Below are 25,560 nucleotides of genomic sequence, written 5' to 3'. Positions count from 1 at the left end.
CACTTTCTACATGTGATAGAGAGCTGGTTGCCAGCAGCTTCAGTCCCATGTGCTCCTGGCATCATGGCCTCAAAAGCAAGAAAGTTTAAGGGGAAGGTTATGATTGGCTCTCCTTAGGTCACAAAGCCTCACCTGAACTAATCATTTTGGTCAGGGGGATGGAGTCCTCCACATGCCCTGTTGGGTCATATATCATCTCTGTGGGATAGAAGCAGGGAGGGAGCAGAGGTGGCCCTGTGACCGTCAGTCCCACTAAGGAGCCATAGGGTGTAAAAACACATCCTGCATGGTATGCAAAAACATGTCAGTTGACCTAGCTGGAGCATAGGACCCAGGTGAGGGACTGCTGAGGGTCAAATAGGAGCCAGAGTCATGGAAAGGGTACCGATTTTATCCTGGAAGCCATAAAGAGCCATTGAAGAATTTTAACAGAGGAATGACATGATCAGATTTGGGTTTCAGAAAGATTCCCTTAGATTGAAGATCATCCTGCATGCTACAACTAAGAGCTGGCATAGCCAAGTAAATAAATAATTTTTTTAAAGGAGGGATTGATTTAAGATGTATTAAGAGGTAAAATCGGTTCTGTTTACATGAGGGTGGGAAAAACCTAAGATGTTTTCCTCTCTGGGTTCCGGCTGAACAAGTCACAGGTGCTGTTTACTAAGCTAAGAATATGAAAGAAAGGCAGATTGAGAGGGAAAAGATGTGTTTGCCTGTGAGACATACAAGTGGAGTTGTCTAAAAGGCAACTTGAAATGCAAGAAGCAAAAAATGGAGATAAATATTCGGGAGTCCAAGTCACCTGAAGTCAGTGTGTCACACAGGACAATTTAAACAGAGAAGCCACCTCTTGAAAGGGCACTGGGTGGGTCATGGGATTGGCAAGTAGGACATGCAAGTTTGAAAAATACCTGAGAGCAATTGGAGGCCAGTCCACAAGAGCAAAAGCCGAAACAGATGCCAGACCAACCCAGTGAGAATATTGCCACTTCATCACCACTGGCACTGGATGCCATCACCACCCAAACCCACACCGCTACCACCCCCAAGCACAGGACAGAGTACGGTGGCCACTGCCACCAGGATGCATTCTCCATGGTTCTATTTCTTGGAATCATATATTGCAGAAGCGATTTTCCTGGGACCTATTTGGCCAAGCTTAGGTTACATGCCTCTGTCTTAGTTGCCAAAGATCTGGGAAAACAAAGACCCAATCTTTTCAGTGTCTGTCGTGGAAGGTGGGCTCTAGTTACCTCCAAGACTTGTAACACAGGAAGGGTAATGAGATTCTGCAAAGCCCTAGACGATCAGGGTCTGCTTCAGGTGGATGCTATTGAGGTCACTGGAAAGAGTGATGAAATGAGAAGTGGGTGTTGACTGAACTGTATTTTTTATATTATTATTTAAATGGTGAATGAGGATGAGATGGTTAGATAGCACCACCAATTCAATGGACATGAGTTTGAGCAAACTCTGGGAGATAGTGAAAGACAGGGAAGCCTGGCATACAGCAGCCCATGGAGTCACAAAGAGTCAGACATGACTTAGCAACTGAACAACAACAAGTGGTAAATGACAGAAAAGAAACCTGTTAAAGTAGTCATGAAGGAGCCATGTGAAATGTGGTAAGAAACTGGAAGAACACAGCCCATAGGAGCCAATAGAGGGAAAGGATGCAGGGACTGCTAATCATGGATGTCAGCTGACATCAGGGGTCAAATTATTGTTGAGCCTGAAATTTTCCAATGGGTTTCGAAGCTCAGAAGTCATCTGTAACTTTGGTGAATGTTTTCAGTAGAGGTTTGGGGGAGGGGAAGATGACACTAGATGGAGAGTGTAAACTACTTAGAGATTTGCTTGAAGACAAGAAAAAGGGTGGTGTAATGATCAGTAGTGTGTGGGATTAAAATTGGAAATTTTTTTAGGTTGGGCTATTTGATCAGGTTTATATGCTGAGATCAGAGAGTAGGAGAGAGGCAAAGCTGACTATCCATGAAAGAGGAATATAAATAAAGGAGCAAAGTTCCCAAAGACACAAAAGGAAGTGAAAAATTATAAGGATTTTTAAGAGAAAGGATTAGCTTGGATTTGAAGAGAGACTTCACTACTTCTGAGAAAGAGTAGAGGTGATTCAAATGTTTGGAGGGGGCTGAACATTAAGCCAGATTCCTCCATGTTGATTTAATTTTCTCTGTGAAGCAGAATGGGGGGTGGTGGAACAAGCTGATGTGTAGAAGGACTATACACTCAGGGCATAGCTGAGGAGACAGTGAATTTGTTTTAGCTCTATATTGTGTCCAGGATAAGTTTCCTTATATGATTTATTCTAGATAAAGGTGACTCATAGATTCCAAGGTCAGAGGGCCTTAGAAAGGGGTTGGGAGGACTTCTCTGGTGGTCCAGTGATTATGAATCTGCCTGCCAATACAGGAGACATGGGTACAATCCCTGGTCTGGGAAGATTCCACATGCCACGGGGCAACTAAACCTGCACACCATAACTACTGAGCCTGTGCTCTGCAACGAGAGAAGCTACCACAATGAGAAGCTGGCACACCATGACTAGAGAAAGCCAATGAGCAGCAACAAAGACCCAGCACAGCCAAAAAGAAAGAAAGGAAGGAAGGAAGGAAGAAAAAGGGCTTGGGACATTTTCAGGAACCAAAGAGCTGTCTCATGATTTCTGGTCTCTGCCTCTCCAGTCTTCATTATCTCTCTGAGATAGCCTTTCTCCATTCCTCATAACATTGGGTTGGCAAAAAAATTTCTTCAGGTTTTTCTGTAAGATGGTATGGCAAAACCCACACGAACATTTTGGCCAACCCAATAGTTGGGATGGTGGATGACTCATGAGTTCATATTTCTTCTGCTCAAGAAACCAGTTCAGTTGGAATCATAGTCTCTCAGCCTTAATCCAAATTTCCTAGGAGAGAACATTGGCTTAGCTCAATTTGGATTAGGAATCCACTCACAGTTTGAGAAACTGCAGCTGGGATGCCAGAGGTCACAGAAGACAAGCCTGTTCTAGGGACTGCAGATCTGAAGAATCAGTATGGAAATTTTAATTCCCAAAGAATAGGGCTCATGGGCTGGATTAACACAAAACAGTGTCCACTCACAAGCTCAGTGCTGCAGAACTGGGTGATTTCCTTTATCCGGTTTTATGACAGGAGAATAGAGAAGGCAGATGGCTGCTTGTGATGTTAAAGGGCAAGCATATTAGCAAAAATGTGGTTAAAGTAACTGACCACAGGATCTAGACTGGTTGGGAAAAGAAAACAGGAAAAGACTAATCAAGTATGAGCCAGCTGAGATTCACGTGATTCATAATGAGTAGATCTAGTGGAAGGTTATGGAATACTGGATTTTGACATTTCACTCATGGGGACAGACCTTCCATGCTTACCCAAAGTGCTTCTATTCAAACACTCCCACAAATACTTGGCTCTCCAAAGCTGTTCCGGGGCCTTTGCTGGTGAGTTGTTTGAGGGAGCAGAAGTAACTCCTTCCCCAGCAACTCTGAACTTCTACACTCTGTGACTAAGGCTCCAAGTCCTGTTATTTTACATCCCTCACTTTTTTCAGTTATTATACACAATGGGTGTAACAAACTAATACGAAGACAGTGTTGGAGCACAAGCTGAGAGGCCAGGTGAGAAGAGGAGGGGCATCAAAAGGCAGAAGGAATGAGAAGGGAGATGCCAAGGATATTCAAATGTAAAAAACGTCACTGGGAACATTATGACTGAAGTCAGCTCAGGAGGGGTAGATATGTCATGTGTCCACATCACTCAGGGCCAAAGCCTTCCTTGTGTGTGCTTACTGTTGTTCAATTGATAAGTCCTGTCCAACTCTCTGTGACCCCATGGACTGCAGCACACCAGGCTCTCCTGTCCTCCACTGTCTCCCAGAGTTTGCTCAAACTTATATCCATTGAGTCATGATGCTATTTAACCATCTCATCCTCTGTCGCCCCCTTCTCCTTTTGCCTTCAATCTTTCCCAGCATCAGGGTCTTTTCCAATGAGTTGGCTCTTCACATCAGGTGGCCAAAGTATTGGAGTTTCAGCTTCAGCATCAGTCCTTCCAATGAGTATTCAGGGTTGATTTCCTTCAGGATTGACTGATTTTATCTCCTTGCAATCCAAGGGACTCTCAAGAGTCATCTCCAGCACCACAGTTAGAAAGCATCAATTCTTTGGCACTCAGCCTTGTTGGAGAAGACTCTTGAGAGTCCCTTGGACTGCAAGGAGATCCAACCAGTCCATTCTAAAGATCAGTCCTGGGTGTTCTTTGGAAGGAACGATGCTAAAGCTGAAACTCCAGTACTTTGGCCACCTCATGTGAAGAGTTGACTCATTGGAAAAGACTCTGATGCTGGGAGGGATTGGGGGCAGGAGGAAAAGGGGGGATGACAGAGGATTAGATGGCTGGATGGCATCACTGACTTGATGGACATGAGTTTGAGTGAACTCCGGGAGTTGGTGATGGACACGGAGGCCTGGTGTGCTGTGATTCGTGGGGTCGCAAAGAGTCGGACACGACTGAGCGACTGAACTGAACTGAACAGCCTTCTTTATGGTCCAACTCTCACGTCTGTCCATGACTACAGGAAGAACCATAGCTTTGACTATACAGACCTTTGTTGGCAAAGTGATGTCTCTGCTTTTTAATACGCTCTTTGGGTTTGTTATAGCTTTGTCAAGGTTTGTCACACTTTGTCATAGTTTTGTCAAGGGCCAAAATGGCTTTTAATTTCATGGCTGCTAAAAAAGAGAATGAGGAAGGTAAGTAGATAAAAGATAAACCTTTCCCTATTAGTGCTGATGGAAAAGAGGGATATGTGGGGAGCCCCAAGACACCCAATTCTGATTAAAGAGGAAGGGAGGTATGGCCATGTCTGAGGTCAACAATCATAATAACCACATCTAACAGCTTCCATTTATGAAATACATCCTAGTTCCAGGTATTCTGCTGGTTACTTTAAATGTGTTCAGTTCAGTCGCTCAGTCATGTCGACTCTTTGCAAACTCATGGACCGTAGCACGCCAGGCCTCCCTGTCCATCACCAACTCCCAGAGTTTACTCAAATTCATGTCCATTGAGTCGGTGATGCCTTCCAAACACTTCATCCTCTGTCATGCCCTTCTCTTCCCGCCTTCAATCTTTCCCAGCATGAGGATTTTTTCTAATGAGTCAGTTCTTCGCATCAGGTGACCAAAATATTGGAGCTTCAGCTGCAGCATCAGTCCTTCCAGTGAATATTCAGGACTGATTTCCTTTAGAATGGACTGGTTGGATCTCCTTGCTATCCAAGGAGATGTAAATGTAAAAAAAGCATCAGTTCTTCTGTACTCAGCTTTCTTTATAGTCCAACTCTCACATCCATACGCGACTACTGGAAAAACCACAGCTTTGACTATATGGACCTTTGTTGGCAAAGTAATGTCTCTGCTTTTTTAACATGCTGTCAAGGTTGGTCATAACTTTTCTTCCAAGGAGCAAGTGTCTTTTAATTTCATGGCTGCAATCACCATCTGCAGTGATTTTGGAGCCCAAGAAAATAAAGTCTGTCACTGTTTCCCCATCTATTTGCTATGACGTGATGGGACCAGATGCCATGATCTTAGTTTTCTGAATGTTGAGTTTTAAGCCAACTTTTCCACTCTCCTCTTTCACTTTCATCAAGAGGCTCTTTAGTTCTTTTTCTCTTTCTTCCATAAGTATGGTGTCATCTGCATATCTGAGGTTATTGATATTTCTCCCAGCAATCTTGATTCCAGCTTGTACTTCATCCAGTCCAGCATTTCTCATGATGTACTCTGCATATAAGTTATATGTGTTAGGCTGAACCATATGAAATTTCTGTTTTGTAAGATATAATGGGTCAAATACTTTGCACATTCATATGGTTGGACACACCATCACATTTCATCCTCATCACAACATCCCCATTAAAAAGATACCATTGTCTCCACTTCACAGATGAGAAAACTAAGATTCAGAAAGTAAAAGTCTTGGTACAAGCCTGAGCAATCAGTACGTGCTGAAACCAAGCTTTGAATCCAGATTGTCTAAATCTGGATTAAAAACCAGATTTAACCTTTCATTAAAAATCGAATTGGTCTCTTATCTCCAATGGGTCTCCCTACCAATTAATTCTATACACTATGCCTGAATCATCAGTCTTTCTAAAGCGTTGACATAGCCATTAATGGCTCCCCATTTCCTCCAGTATAAGTTCTAGACTTTACACCTGGAAATCAGTTTATCAGCACCTAACTTCTAATAATCTTCCTCCAATTTTCATCTGCATCGCTCTTCCAGAGTACTTTCAGAGGGCCAGAGTACTTTCCAGTCTATCACAGCTACCAGGGGAGCAAAAGAGTTAAGCTTAAGAATGGTGTTACAAACTAGAGATTCTTGGAGTCAGCTGAGTCTCAGGGGAACCTTCTCAATCTGTATCCGCGGCGCTGGCTCCAAGGAAGAGCCGGGATTGCCTTCCTTCCTCCGTCCTCCCAACCACAGGAGGCGCCAAACACTTAAAGTCTTGTTTAGAGGACCCTCCGCGGACCCGTGGGGCGCCTCTTGTTTCTGCTGGCACCGGTCCCGACCCACAGCGCAGGCGCCATCGTCCGCTCCGCACCCCCTCCCAACCAGCGGCCATTGAGCAGGCGCACCAAGCTTGGAGTCCGGGGCGGGGGCGCGCCCAGAGGTAGGCCGCTAGGCAGTTGGTTCCGAGCGGGCCACGTGACCACAGTGCCGCCGCGCGAGCGTGCGCAAAGTGGCTCAGCGCCGCCGTGACGGAACGACGAGGCGTTGGGGCGCGCGACCTCGCCCGCCCGGCCCGGCCCCCGCCCCTTGGCCTGCCGCTCCGCCCCCGCGGGGCGTCCCGGGCCGCTCGTCTCCTCGGCGGCGGCCGCGCGCGGCCCGGGGTCGCCGTGAGTACTCGCGAGGCCGGCCTGTGGGGCGGCTGCCACCGGGACCGGGCTGGGCGGCCGGGCCGCGGAAAGGGTGCGGGGCCCGCCTCTCCTCGGCCGGGGTGGATGAAGTGAGGGGCTTGGACCGGGTGGCTCTGAGGTGCCCTCCTGGCCTTGACAGGCGTCGCTCAAGGCCGGGTCGCTAGCGACACAGATCGGGCACAAAGCTTCTTTCCCGGGAGGCAGGTGTTGGGGGTCTCCAGAGGAAAACGGAGAAGAGGTCTAACAGCTCCCCCCAAGGGAGGCCTCACGGCCTGTTCTGGAAGCGCGGGTGACAGCCAGTGTTCGGGGGCTCACCCCGGCCCGGCCCTCCGCCGCGTACCCGGGATAGCGTTAGGTCCAGGAGTTCGCCGCCGCGCTCTTTGTTCCATGCCCTAGGCTTTCCGGGTGGAGCACTTGCTGTAGAGCGGAGTAGCCTCCTTGCCCAGGACCATAAAGGTGGGAGTCAAATCCAGAGTTTAAACGTTGAGATCGGAGGCTTCTTTGACTGGGTGTAAAGTTGTCACACCGAGAAGCGCTCGTGGACGTCGACCACGACTTTTGTGGTCCGGGCTTGAGGCTTAATTACATGTGGCCAGTTCCCGTGCAAATTCCCTGTTTCTGCTGTCGTCCGAAGTACTGACCGACAGACACCGTTCTCTGGGCTCTTCACACAGTCTATATTTGGCCTTGGTTTTCTTGAAAGGTTCCCTTCTTTACCTCATTTAGATAAGTTGGATAGGTCTTTCTTGCTTAATTCATTAGCACCTCCCTTTATTGCTTGTGACCATATCACAGGAAGAGTGGATGTGAGTGGAACCTATCAAATGTGCTTAAGTCCCAGTTCCACTTGCCTGAACCTAAGCAAGTTACTTGACCTCTCTACCCCTGATTTTTTTTTTTATAGGTAACGTGAAAGCTTTGAAAAAGACTATCTTTCCAGCTTATTCCTGTTTAAAATGTAATTCTGTGAATTAGATAACTTCCCACTATTCCCCTTTTGCCACTCTTCGTCATTTAAACCCTTTCTCCATCTCAGAGGAATGAGCTTTGAGAGTTGAAGGTGGGACTCCCTTTCACTGAAGCAGCCTGGGTTGAAAAAGATGGTAGTCTCTGAATTGTCTTTTCCCTGGACAGGAAAAATACCCTCTGAATTATCTTTTTCTCCTTATGATAACAGCAGAAAGCAAGCAGCAGCAACCCTTGGAGAGAGACTAAGTTTTCTTGACTTCTACAGTGACAGAGAGCTTGTGAAAGTTGGTATTTCTGGCCTACGCTGCCATCATTCTACCACCCAGCCGAAGACGCCCCAGGCTGGACATTAGTGCCTCCCTCTTTATTTCTCTGTGATCATCCAGATCAGCACCTGACTGTTTATTTTCAAATCTCACAAACCCAGCCCCCAGATCTTCATGTTCTGGTTCTCAGCTACTGTTGAAGGTGAATGGAGTCTTGCTCTTTAAAATTATTTTTGTATGACTTTTGTCTATGTAGTTGTGTTTAAGTTCTTGTATGTATCTCCCCTTTGGCTTAGGTCTCCAGCAGACAGTTCATTCATTCAGTAAATATGTGTTGAGGGACTGACAATATAGACAATGAAAAGAGTCAGAGCCTCTGCCACCATAGAGCTTACATTCTGGTGGGAGATAAATACAACAAACAAACATTTTGTACATCAGAGTGTGGTAAGTGCTATGGAAAAAATTAAAGCAAGGAAGGGGGATGGAGAGTGCTACTGTATTGTATGTTGGGGTTTTGCTGTTTTATATGGGATAGTCAAGGTGACCTTCAAGCAGAGATCTGAAAGAGTAAAGTAGTAAGCCATGTGGATATCTGGGTGAATAGCATCCCAAGGAGGGTGACCAGCAGGGACAAAGGCTCCGAGGTGGGAATATGCTTGATATGTTTGAAGAACAGCAAAGAGGCATTTATGGAGTCTTAGTGATAATCTTCCTGTTCTTATTTAGAGTTAACTTTTTAGGGAGAGCCCTTCCAAGGGTAGTCTCTGATTTTTTTTTTTTTTTAAATGAAAATCTCCAACTATACACAAAAGTAGTATAAGAAATGCTTATGTGCTCATTCATCACTTAGCTTCATCAGTAGTCATCACTTTGCCATTTTTTTTCACCTGTTGCCCACCCCAATGCCCCTTCTGCCTTTTGTGCTTGAGTTGTATTTTAAAGCAAGTCTCAGATATCAAGCCATTTCTTCTCTAAGAACTTTAGTTGCAATTTGCTTTTGCATATTGTTTTTGATGGGTCAGGCAGCCCTGCCAGCTGAAGGACTACTGTGATCTTTTCCCTGGCATTGTGCTTTATGTCACCATACTGGGTTAGTTACAGGTTTACGTTGGTGTCTGAGGAACAGACCACAGGCCCTTGGAATGCACAAGAATTTAGAACAGTGGTTCTCAGCGTAACTCTGAGGGGTTGTTGAAACAGATTGCTAGACCTTTGGAGTTTCTAATTCTGTAGGTCTCAATGGGGGATCTTAGAATTTACATTTTAAACAAGTTCCCAGGTCATATTGATGCTGCCAGTTCACAGACCTTACTTGAGAGCCGCTGATCTAGATACTTAAGATGCAAGAGAACCATGCTGAAGATCAAGAACACCTCTGTTTAAGGTTGGAGTGGATGAAACTGATAAATACAAAGCCAGGAAGCAGTGGTTTTTAATTTTGCACAAGGGCTAGAAGTTAGTGTTTTTCTGAGCATTTCTTCAGATCATTATTACATTTTGGGGAGAGTAGGTTCCAAGAGGAGTCCAGGGCATTATTTTGGCTGTGACAACTCAGACTGTCTATCAGAAAATGGTCAGAGTTGTTGAGACTTTTAAACTTAGCTATGATTGTTATAGAAAGGCTTCTAAGGATACTGGTTTAAAATAAGAGATAAACATTCAATTTGGAGAAATAACTGGGGATAAAGATTTTTTAAAAAGTGTCTGCTTCTGATTTTGGTTGACTCTATGAAGAACATTCTAAAATGAACTGACTTGACTGAGTAGCATAGCCTCTGGTCCTGGCATCATCATTTTGGCTTCAGGAGTTGATACAATGTTATGAACTAGAGCAGGGACTTTCTTCAGTCACAGCTCTCCAGCTGGAGGACAGTAGTGTCTTATGTTTATGTAGTACTTTCATGGTTCATTCTCTTTAAAGAACTGTGTGCAAGTGTGTCTACATGCATGCAAGTATGTTTCTGTGTACCAGTATCTGTACATATGTATAATAAAAGTGTACCCATAAATGTGTGCTTTTGTACATGCCACCCAGCTGTTAAGTGATGATGAGATCAATCGTCTACTTTCTGCAGGACAGTGACTTGTTACCACCACAACAGCAGATCCTGCCTTCCTCAGCTGATCTCCAGTCAGCCCCTGATATCGCCACCCCCCTCCCAACCCTTGTCTCCTCTTTTGGCCTCCTAAATGCCCATCTCGTTGGCCTGGGTTCAACTGGTGGTATGGAGGGGTGCTGCCTAGCACTGACCTAGGAGTGTGTGTTACCCACTGACCCAATGGTGAGAATTCACTGCCCACCTTTCTGATTGTCCAGGGGGTAGATGAAACAGATTGCAGACCTCACCTTCCCCCTCTGCTCCCTTTTGGAAGATAGGGTGGCTACTTGAAGTTAAAGGAAGGAGATGGGGCATGGAAACAGTATTACTTGGTGTGTGTTTAGGGAGTTTTCTTGGGAAGGAAGGCGAGAGTTAAATACTTGAAGGGATAGAAGAGTTAGGAGACAAAAGAGCGAGGTGTGCTTGAGAGCTGCCTTGGGTAATGATCCAGAAGAGGCCAGCTTGTAATGGAACGTAGATATGCCTGAGAATCAACCTTGATATTGAAGCCTTCTGCATACCTACCCCACTGGCTACTAGAGCTTCAGTCATCATACCCAATACCTAAGAAGGCTAAAATTCCCTATTGTTTTCCTCTGTGCCAGCAAGTCAGTGCTAGACCATGGATATGACCGGATTCGGGAAAAGACTGAGATGTCCCCAAAGGGTCAGGGGAAAGCAGCAAAGGGACTGGGGCCTCAGTTATTCTATCCCAAGGGACCTCTCATTTGTGAAAATCTGTTTCCTGTCTTAACCCCACTCTGTTCCATGAGATACCAGGCACCCTTATTTCTTGTTTTTCATCATCAGGACATCAAAGGCCAGTTCTGGAATGATGATGATTCGGAGGGAGACAATGAATCAGAGGAATTTCTCTATGGAGTTCAGGTGAGATTACAGCCCCTAAACCCATGTTGGATGGTCTAAATGTATACTTTCCTCTGGATACGTCAGGAGTGAAAGAGATTATTTTGGAGCAGAGATGAAGATACAGTGTCAGTGTAATCTGAGGATTATCTGGTCAGAGCTGATCTCATATTTTTGCTCTTGCCTGGAACTCTCATCTTTTCCAGTATAAACTACACCCTCTGTGCATGGAGTTTAGCCATAGGTTCTTAGTTGGAAACAGTTGTTTTCTGATTGTTCCCTCACTAGCCAGCAGGGGTCATTTCATTCATTAGGGTCAAATTTTTTAAGATTCTTCTAGCAGTGTTTGTTCAGTGCTGTCACTGCCCAGGGCATGATCCTGAGCAGAAATGTTGGACGCTGCAGACAGAACCAATCTGAGTTAAATTCTGTACTCTTCAGCCTGTTCTGAGTTCTCGTAGGAGGGATACCTAAAGAGTCCTGGTCAAGGTTGAGAGAAGCTGAAACTTAAGGATGTGAACTCCTTAAGCAGAACCTGCAGTTAGTCTACTGAAACCTCCTAGAGTGCTTATGGGGGGTGACTTGTCTGTCAGTGAAATCCCTAACTAGGGCCACCACCAAGAACTCCTTCATAAAGCAGCTTTTGCTTGTATGTGTTGCTATAGTTTGATTTCCCTGTTCCTGATGTTTCTTCATATTCTGTTTTCCTCTTTCTCTTCCCTCCTCCACCATTTTTGCTGCTGACACAGGGAAGCTGTGCAGCTGACCTATATCGGCACCCACAGCTGGATGCAGACATTGAAGCTGTGAAGGAAATCTACAGTGAGAACTCTGTATCCATCAGGTGGGGCTCTACTTCAGGGATGGTAGGGGGCTCAGCCACTTCTTTGTGAGTTGCTAAAAGGGTAGAGGTTTTTCTTTACGGTGTGATGCTGGGGTCTGTGGACTTTCATAAGTTTTGAGCCTAATGATGGTGAGAGTTGCTCAGAATATTTAAGGTAGGCTGACAGGAGCAATTAGGAAGGTATAACTACTTTTCTTAGAAGTTCCCTCTTATCCTAGATCCTCTAGACTGAAGTTTCACCTTGGGGGTAAGAAGGGCTTGTGGCCTGGCAAAGGCTTTGATTGTAAAAGTGGCTGTAGCTAACTACAGAGCCTCCTTCCACCCTTCCCTCTCCCTTATCCCCAGGCTCACTTCTCTTTCCACTTCAATTTCTGTTCCCTTCTTTCTCCCTTAATGAGTCTCACATGTGATCACCTGTATCTCTATAGAGAATATGGAACTATCGATGACGTGGACATTGACCTCCACATCAACATCAGCTTCCTGGATGTAAGTGATGCTAGTACCTGCCAGCAGCAGGTCTAGTTGAGCTTGTGGGTTTTGCCACATAGGCCTGGAGTCTTGTTCCCAATGCTATATTTGAAGCACGTATACTTTGTGCCTATCTCTAGACCATCAGCAGATAGTACTGCGTGCATGTGTGTGTCTTGTAGTGAACACTTCAAAGGCCATTTCTCTCTGATGCTGAACTAGAAACCATTCCCCTTACTCTTGTAGGAGGAAGTTTCTACAGCCTGGAAGGTCCTCCGGACAGAACCTATTGTGTTGAGGCTGCGATTTTCTCTCTCCCAGTACCTTGATGGACCGGGTAAAGGCAGTGACTTTGTGCATCTGCGTGCTCTGACTAGTCTAATACAACATTCTAAGTTAACTGAGATAGAGAAAAACTAGGAACAAAGCCTTTTGGTGTAATCTGAAGGCCATTGGTAGGAGATTTTCAGTCTTCTCTCATTGTTATCTTCATTCCCTATCACCTAATGTTACTGCTAAGTCACTTCAGTCATGTCCGACTCTGTGCGACCCCATGGACGGCAGCCCACCAGGCTCCCCTGTCCCTGGGATTCTCCAGGCAAGAACACTGGAGTGGGTTGCCATTTCCTTCTCCAATGCATGAAAGTGAAAAGTGAAAGTGAAGTCGCTCAGTCATGTCTGACTCCCAGCGACCCCATGGACTGCAGCCTACCAGGCTCCTCCGTCCATGGGATTTTCCAGGCAAGAGTATTGGAGTGGGGTGCCGTTGCCTTCTCCCTATCACCTAATAGTCATGCCTTAAAGACTTTCTTGGTTAATGAAATTGTTTTCTCTAGTTCCTTGATATTATTTATTCTTCCCCTTCTCCTCAGCTTCCTTAATAGAAGTTGAGGATGTTTGAAATTGGTCAGACAGTTCCCAGAATCTACCTTCTGCCTCAGAGGTTTTCGTTTTCCACCATTATTGTTTAGAGTATTCTTGAAATCTGAGGAAGCTAATCCACTGAACTGGGGCTTTGGACTCCCAGGAGGATAGACATGTATATGTAGTAGGAGCTTTTTCTTCTCTTTGCAGAACCATCAATTGAGGTTTTCCAGCCATCAAATAAGGAAGGATTTGGGCTGGGTCTTCAGTTGAAAAAGTAAGAACTTTGATCTTTCTGGTTATGAATGTTTGAGGGAAAGAGAGATAGGACAGGCAGACTCTTGAATGTTTCTTTCCAAAAGTGTATTTCTGACATGTGCCCAAGAAAGACTAAAATAAATTTGGGGAGTCCAGTTTATGGTTAGGTGGGGGAGCTTGTGTTTTTGGTGTATGTGCCCTTGAGGCTTCCTGGAGGTGAGAGCATTACTAGCATTTACGTAGCATTTAAAGGAAAACACAACCCTGGAATTAGAGTTATGCTCATCACACTTCCTCATAGTGGAGCCCTAGGATTTTGGACCGTTTTAGTTTACTAAATGTGTTGAGCACCTTGCTAAATAAGTATTTGGTATATAAAGAGAAGTGAACTCAGTCAAGTTCTAAATATAGTCCAGTGTATACTTGTTCTAATACAATTGAAAATGTAAAGTTTAGAAAGAACACAGAGTAAGGTGTAAGTCAGTCTGGTGGCAGTTAGATGAATGAAATATGAAAGGGAGATGATTAATGGATTTTAGGGATGGATAAGAATTGTCCATGTAGACAGACTCTGAGAATAAATAACATTTGCAAGGGCAGTCACATGAGGCAATGTGCGTAGGAACTGTAAAATCAGAAAGGATCTTCTGCTTTTATTTTGTAGGCAGTGGGAACTTTGAAAGGTTTTAGGCAAAGAAAGGGTATGGTCAGATTTAATTATTAAAAAAAACATTCTGGTAGCATTGTGCAGCATAGATAGAAGGAGTATTACAAGAGACCAGAACTATTTTAGTAAGAGCCATTTGTAGAAGTTCATACGTGAGATGATGAGCCAAAGTATGACTGTAGATATGAGTACAGACAAGAGATAGACTAGAAAGATTTGCAATGTTTAAAGTCAGACTCGAAGACTAATTTGGTTATGTTGTATATGATAAGAGCCAAGGAATAGAGGAATATTACTCTTAGGTTTCCAACCTAGATGTCTGGGTAAATTGTAATACTGCTCATTTAAATAGGAATTTAAGAAGAGGAACAAGTTTGTGGGATGAAGATAGATAGTTCCATTTTAAATATGTTATTTAAAGGTAACTTTGGGATATTCAGTGGAGCTGCTCAATAGAGATGTAGATTTGATACTTACCGGAGAGGTACAGGTTGAAGATAGATTGCAGTGTCCAGGTGAGAGTTGCATCCAGTGTAGAATATGAGAATGTCAAAGGAGAGTTAGATAGAATGAGAAGAAAATGAAGTCAAGGGCAGAACACTCTTTAAGCCAGAAAAAAATGCCAAGAATAGGTAGAGAAAGAAGAAACACTGAAGGTAGGTTAGAGAGCTTGGAGGAGGATGGGAAGAGAACAGTGTGAGAGAAGGCAAGGAGGAACATTTCTACAAGGAGGGCCAAATGCCAGAAAGGATGAGTAAGAAGAGAACTAGGAGTTTCGGTTGGATTTACCATCAAGGTAAGAGCAGTTGTAGTGAAATGGTGAAGGTAGAAACCAGAATATAGTAAGTATTCTGGAGAAGTGAGTGATTGGCCACAAAGTAAAAACAGTGAAATATGGACTAAGAAATTTGGATGAGGATTAGAGGGTAGCTAGGTTGAAATAAAGAAACTTGGAACTTTTTGTAGATACGGGGAAAGGAACTGACAGGAAAAGGGAATAATTGCCAGATCAAAGTCCCTGCAGAGGGGCTGAGATCTAGAGTACAGCTAGAGCAATTGATCTTAAGATCAGGATCAGCTTGTCTCCAGAGGATGGAGGGATCAAAGTGAGGCTGGAAATGGAAATAGATATTGTAGTAAGGTTGTCAAATCATGGACGATGATATCTGAAGGCTTCAGTTTTCTCTGTTGAGAAGAAAGATTATCAGTTGTAGGTAAAGTTAGGAGCTTAAAGAAGATGATAAGGATTTAGAATAATAGAGTAATACTAGAGAGAACTGATCAAGGACAGGTGAAAGAACTGACAAGACTAGTCAAGTTGGAAACCATAAATTTGAGGTTGTAATGTTTTGCCTAACAGTATCAGTACCCTTCAGGTTCCTTGTCCTTTTCTTCACTATTCACAAGGCCAAGGGTAGTACTCACCTCTATTCCACCACTTCTGTTTCACTTTCGGTATAGCTCTTCTTGGCAGTAAATTGCCAGGTTCACAGCCTTTGAAGACTCATGTTTGAGATCTTCCTGTAAAGGCAAAGCATCTAAGAATTTTTCTGGTCCATTAGACTACGTAAGGGAGTGGGGATTTACCCACTAAGGTCAAGAGGTAGTTTAGAACAGTACATATCCATGTGTTAAGATTATATCAGAGGGATCTTGAGACACACACAGTTCCCTAAACCAACTAGCTTTGCAGTCTCCAAGCCTGAATTTTAGATTAGTTGCCTTTCATAGTCCTATTTCTTGACCTGGGATTCCCCTGCTTGAGCTTTCTAAGTCTCTTCCTCTGTGATTCTTTAGAATCCTGGGTATGTTTACATCCCAACAATGGAAACATCTCAGCAACGATTTCTTAAAGACCCAGCAGGAGAAGAGGCACAGCTGGTTCAAGACAAGCGGTACCATCAAGAAGTTCCGAGCTGGCCTCAGTATCTTCTCACCCATCCCCAAGTAAGTGTTTCTCCATGAGCTTGTTGTCTCTAATCACATTGATCTCTTCTAAGCCCCCACCCCACCTTCTTGATTATGTAAACTTTTCTGTCCTCTCCCTAGGCCCTCTGAATTCTGTACCTTTAACTACTAATACTACCCACATGATCTTGTCCCCTGTGTGTCTTTACCCTTCTACTCCTGACCCAGTAGTCATACCTTGTCCTTTATGTAAAATATAGTACATAGTGCATGGGGTCTGTTTGGAGAAATATATACTCACTTCTTCATCTTTCCTTTCTTTGACCCTCACCCTTATTCCCTATCCTAAGGAGACAGAAGCAGAGCTAATTAGGCCCCAGCCCCTTGCTCTTATGAAAGGGCACATTGATTTATTACCTGGGTTCTGGAAACAAGCATTGCTCCATTCTTTGATCCCAGACTTTTATTCCCTGCTTCCCCACTCTCTGTGCCTTCTGATCTTGCCAAAGGCAAATACAAACCCAGATTTGTAGTTTTCCAGGTACCAGTATTGATAGACAGTCAGACATTAGGCTCTTTGGGGTCCACCTGTTTCTTACCTAGTAGTTTAATCACATATATATTAATACAGACAACACACACACACACATTGAGCAAGTGAAACAGGTATCCTTTCCAAGGTATCATTCCTTAGCTGGCCTGGATGCTGTAGAGAATGACCTAGGCTTTAATGACATAAAACCTGACGTGTAGTGATCTATTTGTTTTGACAGTTTGATCCAATGAAACTTTCCTTGGATAGTTTGGGTTTTTTTTTTGACCTCGCTGTGTGGTATGGCATATGGAATGTTAATTCCCTGACCAGGGATTGAATGCAGGGCCCCCTGCAGAGTCTTAACCGGTGGACCACCAGGGAAAACCCTCCAGGCTTCTAGGGCTCATACCGAATCCTCAGTTTCATCACTTCTCTTTGCTCTCTGTTCAGGTCTCCCAGTTTCCCTATCATACAGGACTCCATGCTGAAAGGCAAACTGGGTGTACCAGACCTTCGAGTTGGACGCCTCATGAACCGTTCCATCTCCTGCACCATGAAGAACCCCAAAGTGGAGGTGTTTGGCTACCCTCCCAGCCCCCAGGCAGGTCTCCTGTGTCCCCAGCACGTGGGCCTCCCTCCCCCAACACGGACCTCTCCTTTGGTACATGGCTGAGGAGGGTTTGACTTGGTGTCAGAGGGTGGGAGGGGAAGTGAGGGAATACAGCTTCTCAAAATGGAGCGGGAGTCTGGTTGTCCAGACGTCATAAACCAAATCTGGGCATGAATCATGAATCAGTAGAATGGAACACGTATTTTAATAGTTGTGAATTTATACCTACATAGTCTAGCAAGCTTCTCTGATAGTATATCAAGGAGCAGAGTCTGGGGTTGGGCATCCCAGGGAGATGTTGTGTTTAATTTTGTTAGCTTGTGGTTAGGACTTGGTAGTCAGCTACTTTACAAACGTCTTACATCTACCTTGAAAAGGGTTAAGGACAGGTGAGCCTGTTTGAAGAGCCTTTGCCAAAAATGTCTAAAGGTCTTTTCTGCAGCTTGGGGATTACTTAGACTGATCAGAGTTAGGGCTTAGCTACTTCAAGATAATTTTAGGTAATGGGCATGAATGAGGTGTTTCTAGTTACCAGCTTCCTAGGAGATTCATGAAGCCTTATTTTTTTTTTTTTTTTTACTCTCATCAGGTCAGTGGTCACTGCAAGAACATCCCCACTCTGGAATATGGATTCCTTGTCCAGGTAATCAAGTCCAAAGCTTCATTCCAAAGCCTTTCCACTATTTTCTGACCCATCTGATCCCTTAACATCTCCCAACTCTTCAGTCAATTAGCAAGCATTTCCTTAATTGCTCTGCTTCCAGAACTATACTGAGTGTTCTGTGAATAGGAGAAAAGGCCTAGTTCCCACCATTAAGAAGCCTATAGCATTACTGGGCAGAGAAGGCAATGTCACCCCACTCCAGTACTCTTGCCTGGAAAATCCCATGGACAGAGGAGCCTGGTAGGCTGCAGTCCATGGGGTCGCTAAGAGTCGGACACGACTGAGCGACTTCACTTTCACTTTTCACTTTCATGCATTGGAGAAGGAAATGGCAACCCACTCCAGTGTTCTTGCCTGGAGGATCCCAGGGACGGGGGAGCCTGGTGGGCTGCCATCTATAGGGTCGCACAGAGTCGGACACGACTGAAGCGACTTAGCAGCAGCAGCAGCAGCATTATTGGGAAGACAACGCTTATATACCACTCACGATCAAGTGCCAAATGATGCACTGCAAATTTTAAGTGCACTGATGCCAAGATAAGAGAAGAATTGACACTGATTTTCTTATAATCCTCCACATCCTTGCTCAAGTGGGCTTCACTTTTCCTCACAAACTTGCAGTGCTTAGCTGCTACTGGTCATTTGCTTCTTTTTAAAACCTCTTTATTTTCCTGACATGGTTTCACTTTTGCATCTCCAATATCTTTGTTCATGTCATTCCCTCTACTGGCATTCCTCACTGTATCTGCCTATTGTAATCAATGCCAACTTTTTCATAAAATCTTCTCTATTACTTGAAATGTATTAGATGGAAGTGTGTTGCCTCTCACTGAATTCTTTTGATACTTTTTCTTTTATATAGCACTAATGGGTCAGGTACCATATGCTCTCTTGAATTGTAATTAATGTATATACATACCACATCTCCCCTGTTGGACTATAGGGTCTGAGAGGATAGTCTTTTATGTTATTGAATAACAAAGGATACTTTTCAGTGAGCTAGGGATGTAGTAGGCATTCAACACATCTGTATTAAATGAATGAACAAAAGCCCTTGCGTGTCCATTTATGATTTCAATAGTTTGTGAAATGGGAACAATTTGATTTATACAGGCAGTATATGTGATTGTGAAAGCCTTTTAAGACAGATTGTGTAAAAAATACTTCAAGATATTGCTGCTTGTGCTCTGAATTTGTGCTTTCTTCCCATCAGAGTTTTGTTTGTGGTCTTGATCATCTTACAGGCTGATTGTCCTAGGTAGTTAAACATGGCTTCTCAGCACCACCCCCACCCCACCTCCCACCCCCACCGCCATCTGATCATGGACTGAATACTCAACTCACTTGTCAGATGGGGGCAATCTAATTACTGCAAATAATATTAATAGTTTGATTAGTATTTCTTACTATTATAAAATACTCTTACAGAAATCATCTTTTTAATTTCAGTACTTCTGTAAAGTGAGTAATGTCCATTTTGTAAATGAAGAAACCAAGGCTCAAGTTAACTTGCCCCAACTTATATATGGTATTAAGTAGTAGAAGGGAGAATCTTAACCCAGTTCTTCTACCATGGCTGGTCTTTTTTCCATCATAATATATAGTCTTCCAGAGTTAGGCCATTGATTTAATCAAGTGCATGACCCAAGAATAGAGTCTACCTTAGGCACAGGGCTGGGAGGTAGGAGAGTAAGAGAAAGGAAATTCAGATTGTTTCCTATATCTGGGTCTTGACTTCCAAAAAAAGACTTAATAGAATCTCCTCTCTCCCCAGATCATGAAATATGCAGAGCAGAGAATCCCAACATTGAATGAGTACTGTGTTGTATGTGATGAGCAGCATGTCTTCCAGAATGGGTCCATGCTCAAGGTATACACCTCTATTTTGTGACCCTTTCTTACACCCTTAGCTAAGTCCCATTAGTTCCTCATCTTTCCATTTTTCCTTTCTTCTTGGATCTGTGGTAAAGGTAGAATTCTGTCCATACTCCCTGAGACTCTGGAAATAATAGTTTTTCTCCGAAAACAAGTCTCAGCAGTCCTGTTAGGAAAGATGAGGATATGTGAATATCAGTCTAGAGTTGTCCGAGGTCAGAAATGTCCCTCTTGCCCTATGACACCTTCTTATTGCACACCTCCTGCCACCACCATCTCTTTAATATGTCCATTCAGCCAGCCGTCTGTACTCGTGAACTGTGCGTTTTCTCCTTCTACACGTTGGGAGTCATGTCCGGAGCTGCAGAGGAGGTGGCCACTGGAGCAGAGGTATGGGGGATGGAAGAGCTGCTGGGGAATTGGGATCATTTATGGCTGGGAATCCCAGCAGTTTCACTGCTTGGAATTTAATCTCCAGAAATGCTTTCCTATGTAAGAATGTTCACTGTAGTGGTTTTTTTCTTTAATATTTTATTTAAGTTTTGGCCACACCACATGGCTTGTGGGATTTTAGTTCCCGACCAGGGATCAAACTCATGCCCTAAGCAGTGAAAGCTCAGAGTCCTCTAATTGCTGGACTGCCCGGGAATTCCCTAGTATTGTTTATAATAGTTGAAAAAAGAAAAAATAGATACAAGCCCATTTGTACAGGGTCCAGTTAAAGAAATGATGGTTTTATTAATTACAGTAGAAATACTGTAATTAATTAATACTGTTTTATTAATTACAGTAGAAATACTATATAGCTATTATTTATGGATAGAGAATTATAACATATATAAATAAAATATAACAGTGTGTATAATTATTTAAAATTTGCCCATATGATAAAATAACAATTTCTTTAGGAAAAATATCTGGAAAAATATACATCAAACTTTGCAGTAGTTAATGTGAAGAATGAGATTTGGGGGCAAGGGGATGGTTTTTATCTTCTTTTAATCATTCTTTTAAACATTGTTCTTGAATTTTTATGATAAGCTTGTATTTTCTAATAAAAAAACAAAACATTTGTGGTTTTTAAAATTTATTGAAATATAGTTGACTTTATAATGTGTTCATTTCTGCTACACAGCAAAGTGATTCTGTTATATATGTACATTCGTTTTCATATTCTTTTCCATTATGGTTTATCACAGGATATTGAGTATAGTTCCTTGTACTATACAGTAAGACCTAGTTATTTATTCATTTTATACATAATAGCTCACATCTGCTAATCCAAAACTCCCAGTCTGTCCCTCATATTTGCTTTTAAAAAGAGAAATACCAAGTGCTTCCAGAAGGTAGACCTATGCTGGATACTGTGCAACTCCCAGCCCCGTGAAATCATTTAGCTTTTGTCCCCTTTCTTTCCTTTCTCCTAAGGTGGTGGATCTGCTGGTGGCCATGTGTAGGGCAGCTTTGGAGTCCCCTAGAAAGAGCATCATCTTTGAGCCTTATCCCTCTGTGGTGGACCCCACTGATCCCAAGACTCTGGCCTTTAACCCTAAGGTATAGTTGCTTGGGAAGAAAGTCAGGACTAAGGAACAGAAATGGTGAAAGACAATGGGAGACTACAGGCTGTTATTCTAGTGTTCACAACAGCTGGGAATAAGGGGACAGAAGAAATGGCACACTTGTTTCTTGGCTCTTGAACCCTCAGATTTAACTCTTTAGTGAACAAGTAACTAAACATAACTAATAGTATAAGGGTAACTTCTGAGTTTCTGAGAAGACAGGGAGACAAATTAACATTAGTTATGTTGGAATAATACAGACTTCGAAGCCAGACAGACCTTGATTCCATTTGAGGTTCTGCTGCTCCCTAGCTGAATGGTGTTAGGCAGATCACTTAACCTTTCCGAACCTCAATTTCTTTATCTGTAAAAAGTGGATAATATCTATTATAAAAATGAGACATAATGTATATAAAATATTGTAATAGTTAGTGTTCTCCAGAGAAATAGAACAATAGGAGATGTATAGAGAAAGAAATGTACTGTAAGGAGTTGGCTTCTGTGATTATGAAGGCTGAGAAGTACCAGGCTGAGTAGTGGGTAAGCTGGAAACTCAGGAGAGCTGATGTTGTAAGTTCCAGTCCAAAACCCAGCAGACTCAAGATTTGAAGAGCTGATTTTTTCAGTTCTAGTCTGAATGCAGGAAAAGACCAATGTCCCAGCACTCAGGCCAGAGGAGTTCCCTCTTACTCAGCTATTTTGTTCTATTCAGGCCGTCAACTGATTAGACGAGCCACCTGAATAGGGATGGCAGTCTCTTTTACTCAGTCTGCCATTCAAAGGTTAATTTCATCTAGAAATACCTTCACATACATACCTAGAATAATGTTCAATTAAATGTCTGGCACTTCATTTCCCAAAGGACACAGTTGACAGGTGTTGAAATAACCATTACATGTACCCAGGACAGTGCTTCACAGTTGCTCATTTCTGTGTGTCAGGCACTGTATCAGATTCTTTACATGTTATTTAATCTTCAGTTTAAATAACTAACCCTATGAGGGTAGTAAGGATTTTTTATCTTTACTTATATACATGGATCCTGAGGTTCTGAGAGGTTAAGGAACTTACCCCTACTACTCTCAGCTGGTAAAAGAACTGGCACATGATTCTAGAACTTCTTGGCATTAAGTCTGTGTTCTTTGCGTGACATACTATGCTGTTTCCCTGGGGCCTAGATTTCTTTTGTACATGTGGCCCTCTTTTTCATCAGATCTTACTCTCTTCCACTTTTCTTTACCTGGTTCTTCTTTCCCTGTTGATTCCCCACAGAAGAAGAATTATGAGCGACTGCAGAAAGCTCTGGATAGTGTGATGTCCATCCGGGAGATGACCCAGGTATTCTGTCCTCTGCCTGTCCCCTGCCTGCCCACTCAAGTGCCCTGTTCTGTTTGAAATTCATTGGATTGGAGTGAAGATTTAGAGATGCTATTCAAATTCCTCACAGTATTCTCTTTAGTTCTCCCTCTTTAGCTTTCCTAGTCTTTGTTCTCTGGTTTGTTAGCTCTGTTACTCCTATTTCTCACTCCTTATGTCTCTCTCAACCTTTACCTTTGCTGCTAATTCCTTCACAAGTTGTTCCTATTTAATGTTTTTTTTTTTTTTTTAATAATTCTTAGGGCACTAGAGAAGTTAGGGAAGGACTTCTGTCCAGGGTTGGGAGGGTAAGGAGGGGGGCTTGGAGGTAAGGAACTAGACCCAGGGGCCTGCATCTTCTATCCTTCTAGGGGTGGGGCAGCCACATGGAGCAGTGACCATCCTTTGACTCAAGGCTGTCCCTCACCAGACTTCCCCACCCCTCGTCTGCAATCTCTGCATGAATAGACATTCATTTGTACTCACATTTACAGGTGGGCCTCTTCTCAGCAAATCCTATATATCACAGTTCAGATGAACACATAACATACACCTAGGAGGGATGATTTACTTGTCAGAAGAACTCTGTGTTTTATGTAGTTTTACCACAGGATTCCTTAGCCTGATCTTTCTGGGACATTGATTTTATTTACTTATTTATTTTTTTTGATTTATAATCAACTTTTTAGGGCTGTAGGAATTGCATAAAATGAGGGAGACCCACCTGCATGTTGTTTTGTAAGCATCTTCAGTCATTTTCATATTTATTTATGAGTCTTCCCAGCCTGATGGGTCCTTGAGGGTGGGAACCCCATCTCCTCTTGGTTTGGTGTGGTCTTCAGTTCCTGCCTTGCCCTGGGCCCTGATAATCTGTGGAAAGTGGGAGGGCTCCCACCTCTTCTGGGAGATAACCTTATGGCCTTTGTCTTACAGGGCTCGTATCTGGAAATCAAGAAGCAGATGGACAAGCTGGATCCCCTGGCCCATCCTCTCCTGCAGTGGTATGAGTAGAATGGTTTATCCTTCAGCATTTGGGGGAATGGAACATAGTATCAGACTGGAGCCTATACCTTCTCTTAGAGGTGGTTTCAGCATCGTTCCTAAGATCATAGATATTATGGCAGCTTTTTCTTGGGGTTTTATTGATACACCTGGCTTGGCTAGGAACTGGGAGCCAACAAAGAAGCCGCAAGTTCTAAGACTATGTTTCAAGTTCTCTTTAGTGTTTCTTGTTTCCCAGTAGGTTTTTGAGTGCTGCTTGCCTATAGGAATTAACACTTCATTTCAATTAGATTTTCTATGCGTGCAGAGAGGTCCCTCTCTTTGTACTCCCTTTCTCTGTCTCAAGCCCTTCCCTGTCGATGTTAACTGTCCAGAGGCTTGGAGCACTGTTACTACTCCCTTCTCTGAGCAAAGGTTCTGACCTTGTATTTCCTTTCTACTTCCCTTCACCCTCTGCTCTCCCTTCCTGACCTTGATTTCTGTTCTCTCTTCCTGGAATAGCTTTCCCTTTCTAGCCTGTTTTGCTCTGTCAGGTCAGCCTTTGATGTTAGTACTTTTTCAGTGCACCATGCTCCCTCTTAGCATGAGGAATGACCAGGCATAGACCGTTCAGAATGGCATTACAGGTACATGAGTGAAGCATACAAACAACCATAACCACTATAAGAGATAATGCCCCCTTGCTGAGTCCTCAGTGGCTTATGCCTTTGTTCTCTCCTGTCTTCTTGAGTTCAGCCTACATACAGGCCAGTATGTCCCTGAATTCTCAGGAAGTTCGTTCTAGTTTCCTCTGTTTTTTTCCTGCAGTTCAGACAATAACTGTCCATTCCCCCCATCTCTGAGAGCCTTCAGCCTTCCTCTGGGCTCAGATAGGATAGCTCCTGAGCCCCTGTGCTAAGTTTCTAAATCCCAAATGTAAGTTGTCACCATCCTAACACAGACCCACCTCTCTAATTTTCTTTGGTAGCTGACCTCTTATGCTCTTCTTTTTGTTCTTTACTTTTCTCTCCCTGGATGTAGCAGCCCACCTCCCACCCCTCTCTTTCTTTCATCTGTTGTTTACCCAGTAACTAGCTGGTCTCCGGTCAGTAACTTCTTTAACATTTTTATACACAAACGTTACCACCCACAGGAATATCCAGTAGTGTCCTGGGTTCACAGTTAAAACAACCCTGGAATCCTTGCTTATTCTCCAAGGGGCAGAGCAAGGCTGCTGCTTTGTTTAGGATGGCCTAACCACATGTTTATTCTGTCCTTTTTGTTTTTTTCTCTGTTTTATCCTAGGATCATCTCTAGCAACAGGTCGCACATTGTCAAACTACCTCTCAGCAGGGTAAGTGACCATTCTCCTTCTAAGCTCTGAATTTCTAGTGAGGGGCAAGGAGGGGCTCCAAACCAGCTAGTCACATTGGTCCTAGACCTGCCTGGTTAGACTTGTCCATCAACAGTAGTCTTTGGGCCAATGCATATTTCCTTTATTGGGGGTTGTACAAGCCTAATTTGCTCCCTATCCCTAGCCTTTCCCTCCCTGATCTCCCATTTCTGCTCTGTTTTCCTGACCCCACCCCCACCCTGGGCAGCAGCTGAAGTTCATGCACACCTCACACCAGTTCCTCCTGCTGAGCAGCCCTCCTGCCAAGGAGGCTCGGTTCCGGACCGCCAAGAAGCTCTATGGCAGCACCTTTGCCTTCCAGTGAGGAGTGGGGCAGGGCTGGGGCTGGGTGCTGGATAAGGCAAAAAAAATGGGGGGATGGCGGCAAGTTCACTTGAGGAATAGGA

At 43.7% G+C, this 25,560-nt stretch overlaps 1 protein-coding gene across 15 annotated transcripts in view; it reads left to right on the top strand.

The window, feature by feature from the left end:
* The first annotated feature begins 6,795 nt into the window (after positions 1-6,795).
* Positions 6,796-25,560, top strand: part of PARP6 (poly(ADP-ribose) polymerase family member 6) — a 33,359-nt gene continuing 14,594 nt past the window's right edge. For 3 of the 15 annotated variants that reach the window (XR_011568741.1, XR_011568742.1, XM_070797026.1), the window contains exons 1-17: positions 7,023-8,401; positions 10,278-10,484; positions 11,112-11,189; positions 11,918-12,012; positions 12,441-12,501; positions 12,730-12,820; positions 13,558-13,624; positions 16,070-16,219; positions 17,166-17,376; positions 17,915-17,968; positions 19,764-19,859; positions 20,162-20,254; positions 21,293-21,418; positions 22,696-22,761; positions 23,713-23,780; positions 25,066-25,114; positions 25,362-25,474. Coding sequence is in view for 12 of the 15 variants with exons in the window: in XM_070797026.1 (XP_070653127.1) it covers positions 10,482-10,484; positions 11,112-11,189; positions 11,918-12,012; positions 12,441-12,501; positions 12,730-12,820; positions 13,558-13,624; positions 16,070-16,219; positions 17,166-17,376; positions 17,915-17,968; positions 19,764-19,859; positions 20,162-20,254; positions 21,293-21,418; positions 22,696-22,761; positions 23,713-23,780; positions 25,066-25,114; positions 25,362-25,474 (1,421 nt within the window). In the remaining 3 variants the exon portion in view is untranslated. The other 12 variants (XR_011568743.1, XM_070797025.1, XM_070797020.1 and 9 more) reach the window with 11 other exon arrangements.

This window comes from Bos indicus, chromosome 10 (genome assembly GCF_029378745.1).
Source record: "Bos indicus isolate NIAB-ARS_2022 breed Sahiwal x Tharparkar chromosome 10, NIAB-ARS_B.indTharparkar_mat_pri_1.0, whole genome shotgun sequence".
NCBI lineage: Eukaryota > Metazoa > Chordata > Mammalia > Artiodactyla > Bovidae > Bos > Bos indicus.
The sequence above is the reverse complement of the archived record's forward strand: the minus strand, read 5'-3'. Positions and strand labels throughout refer to the sequence as shown.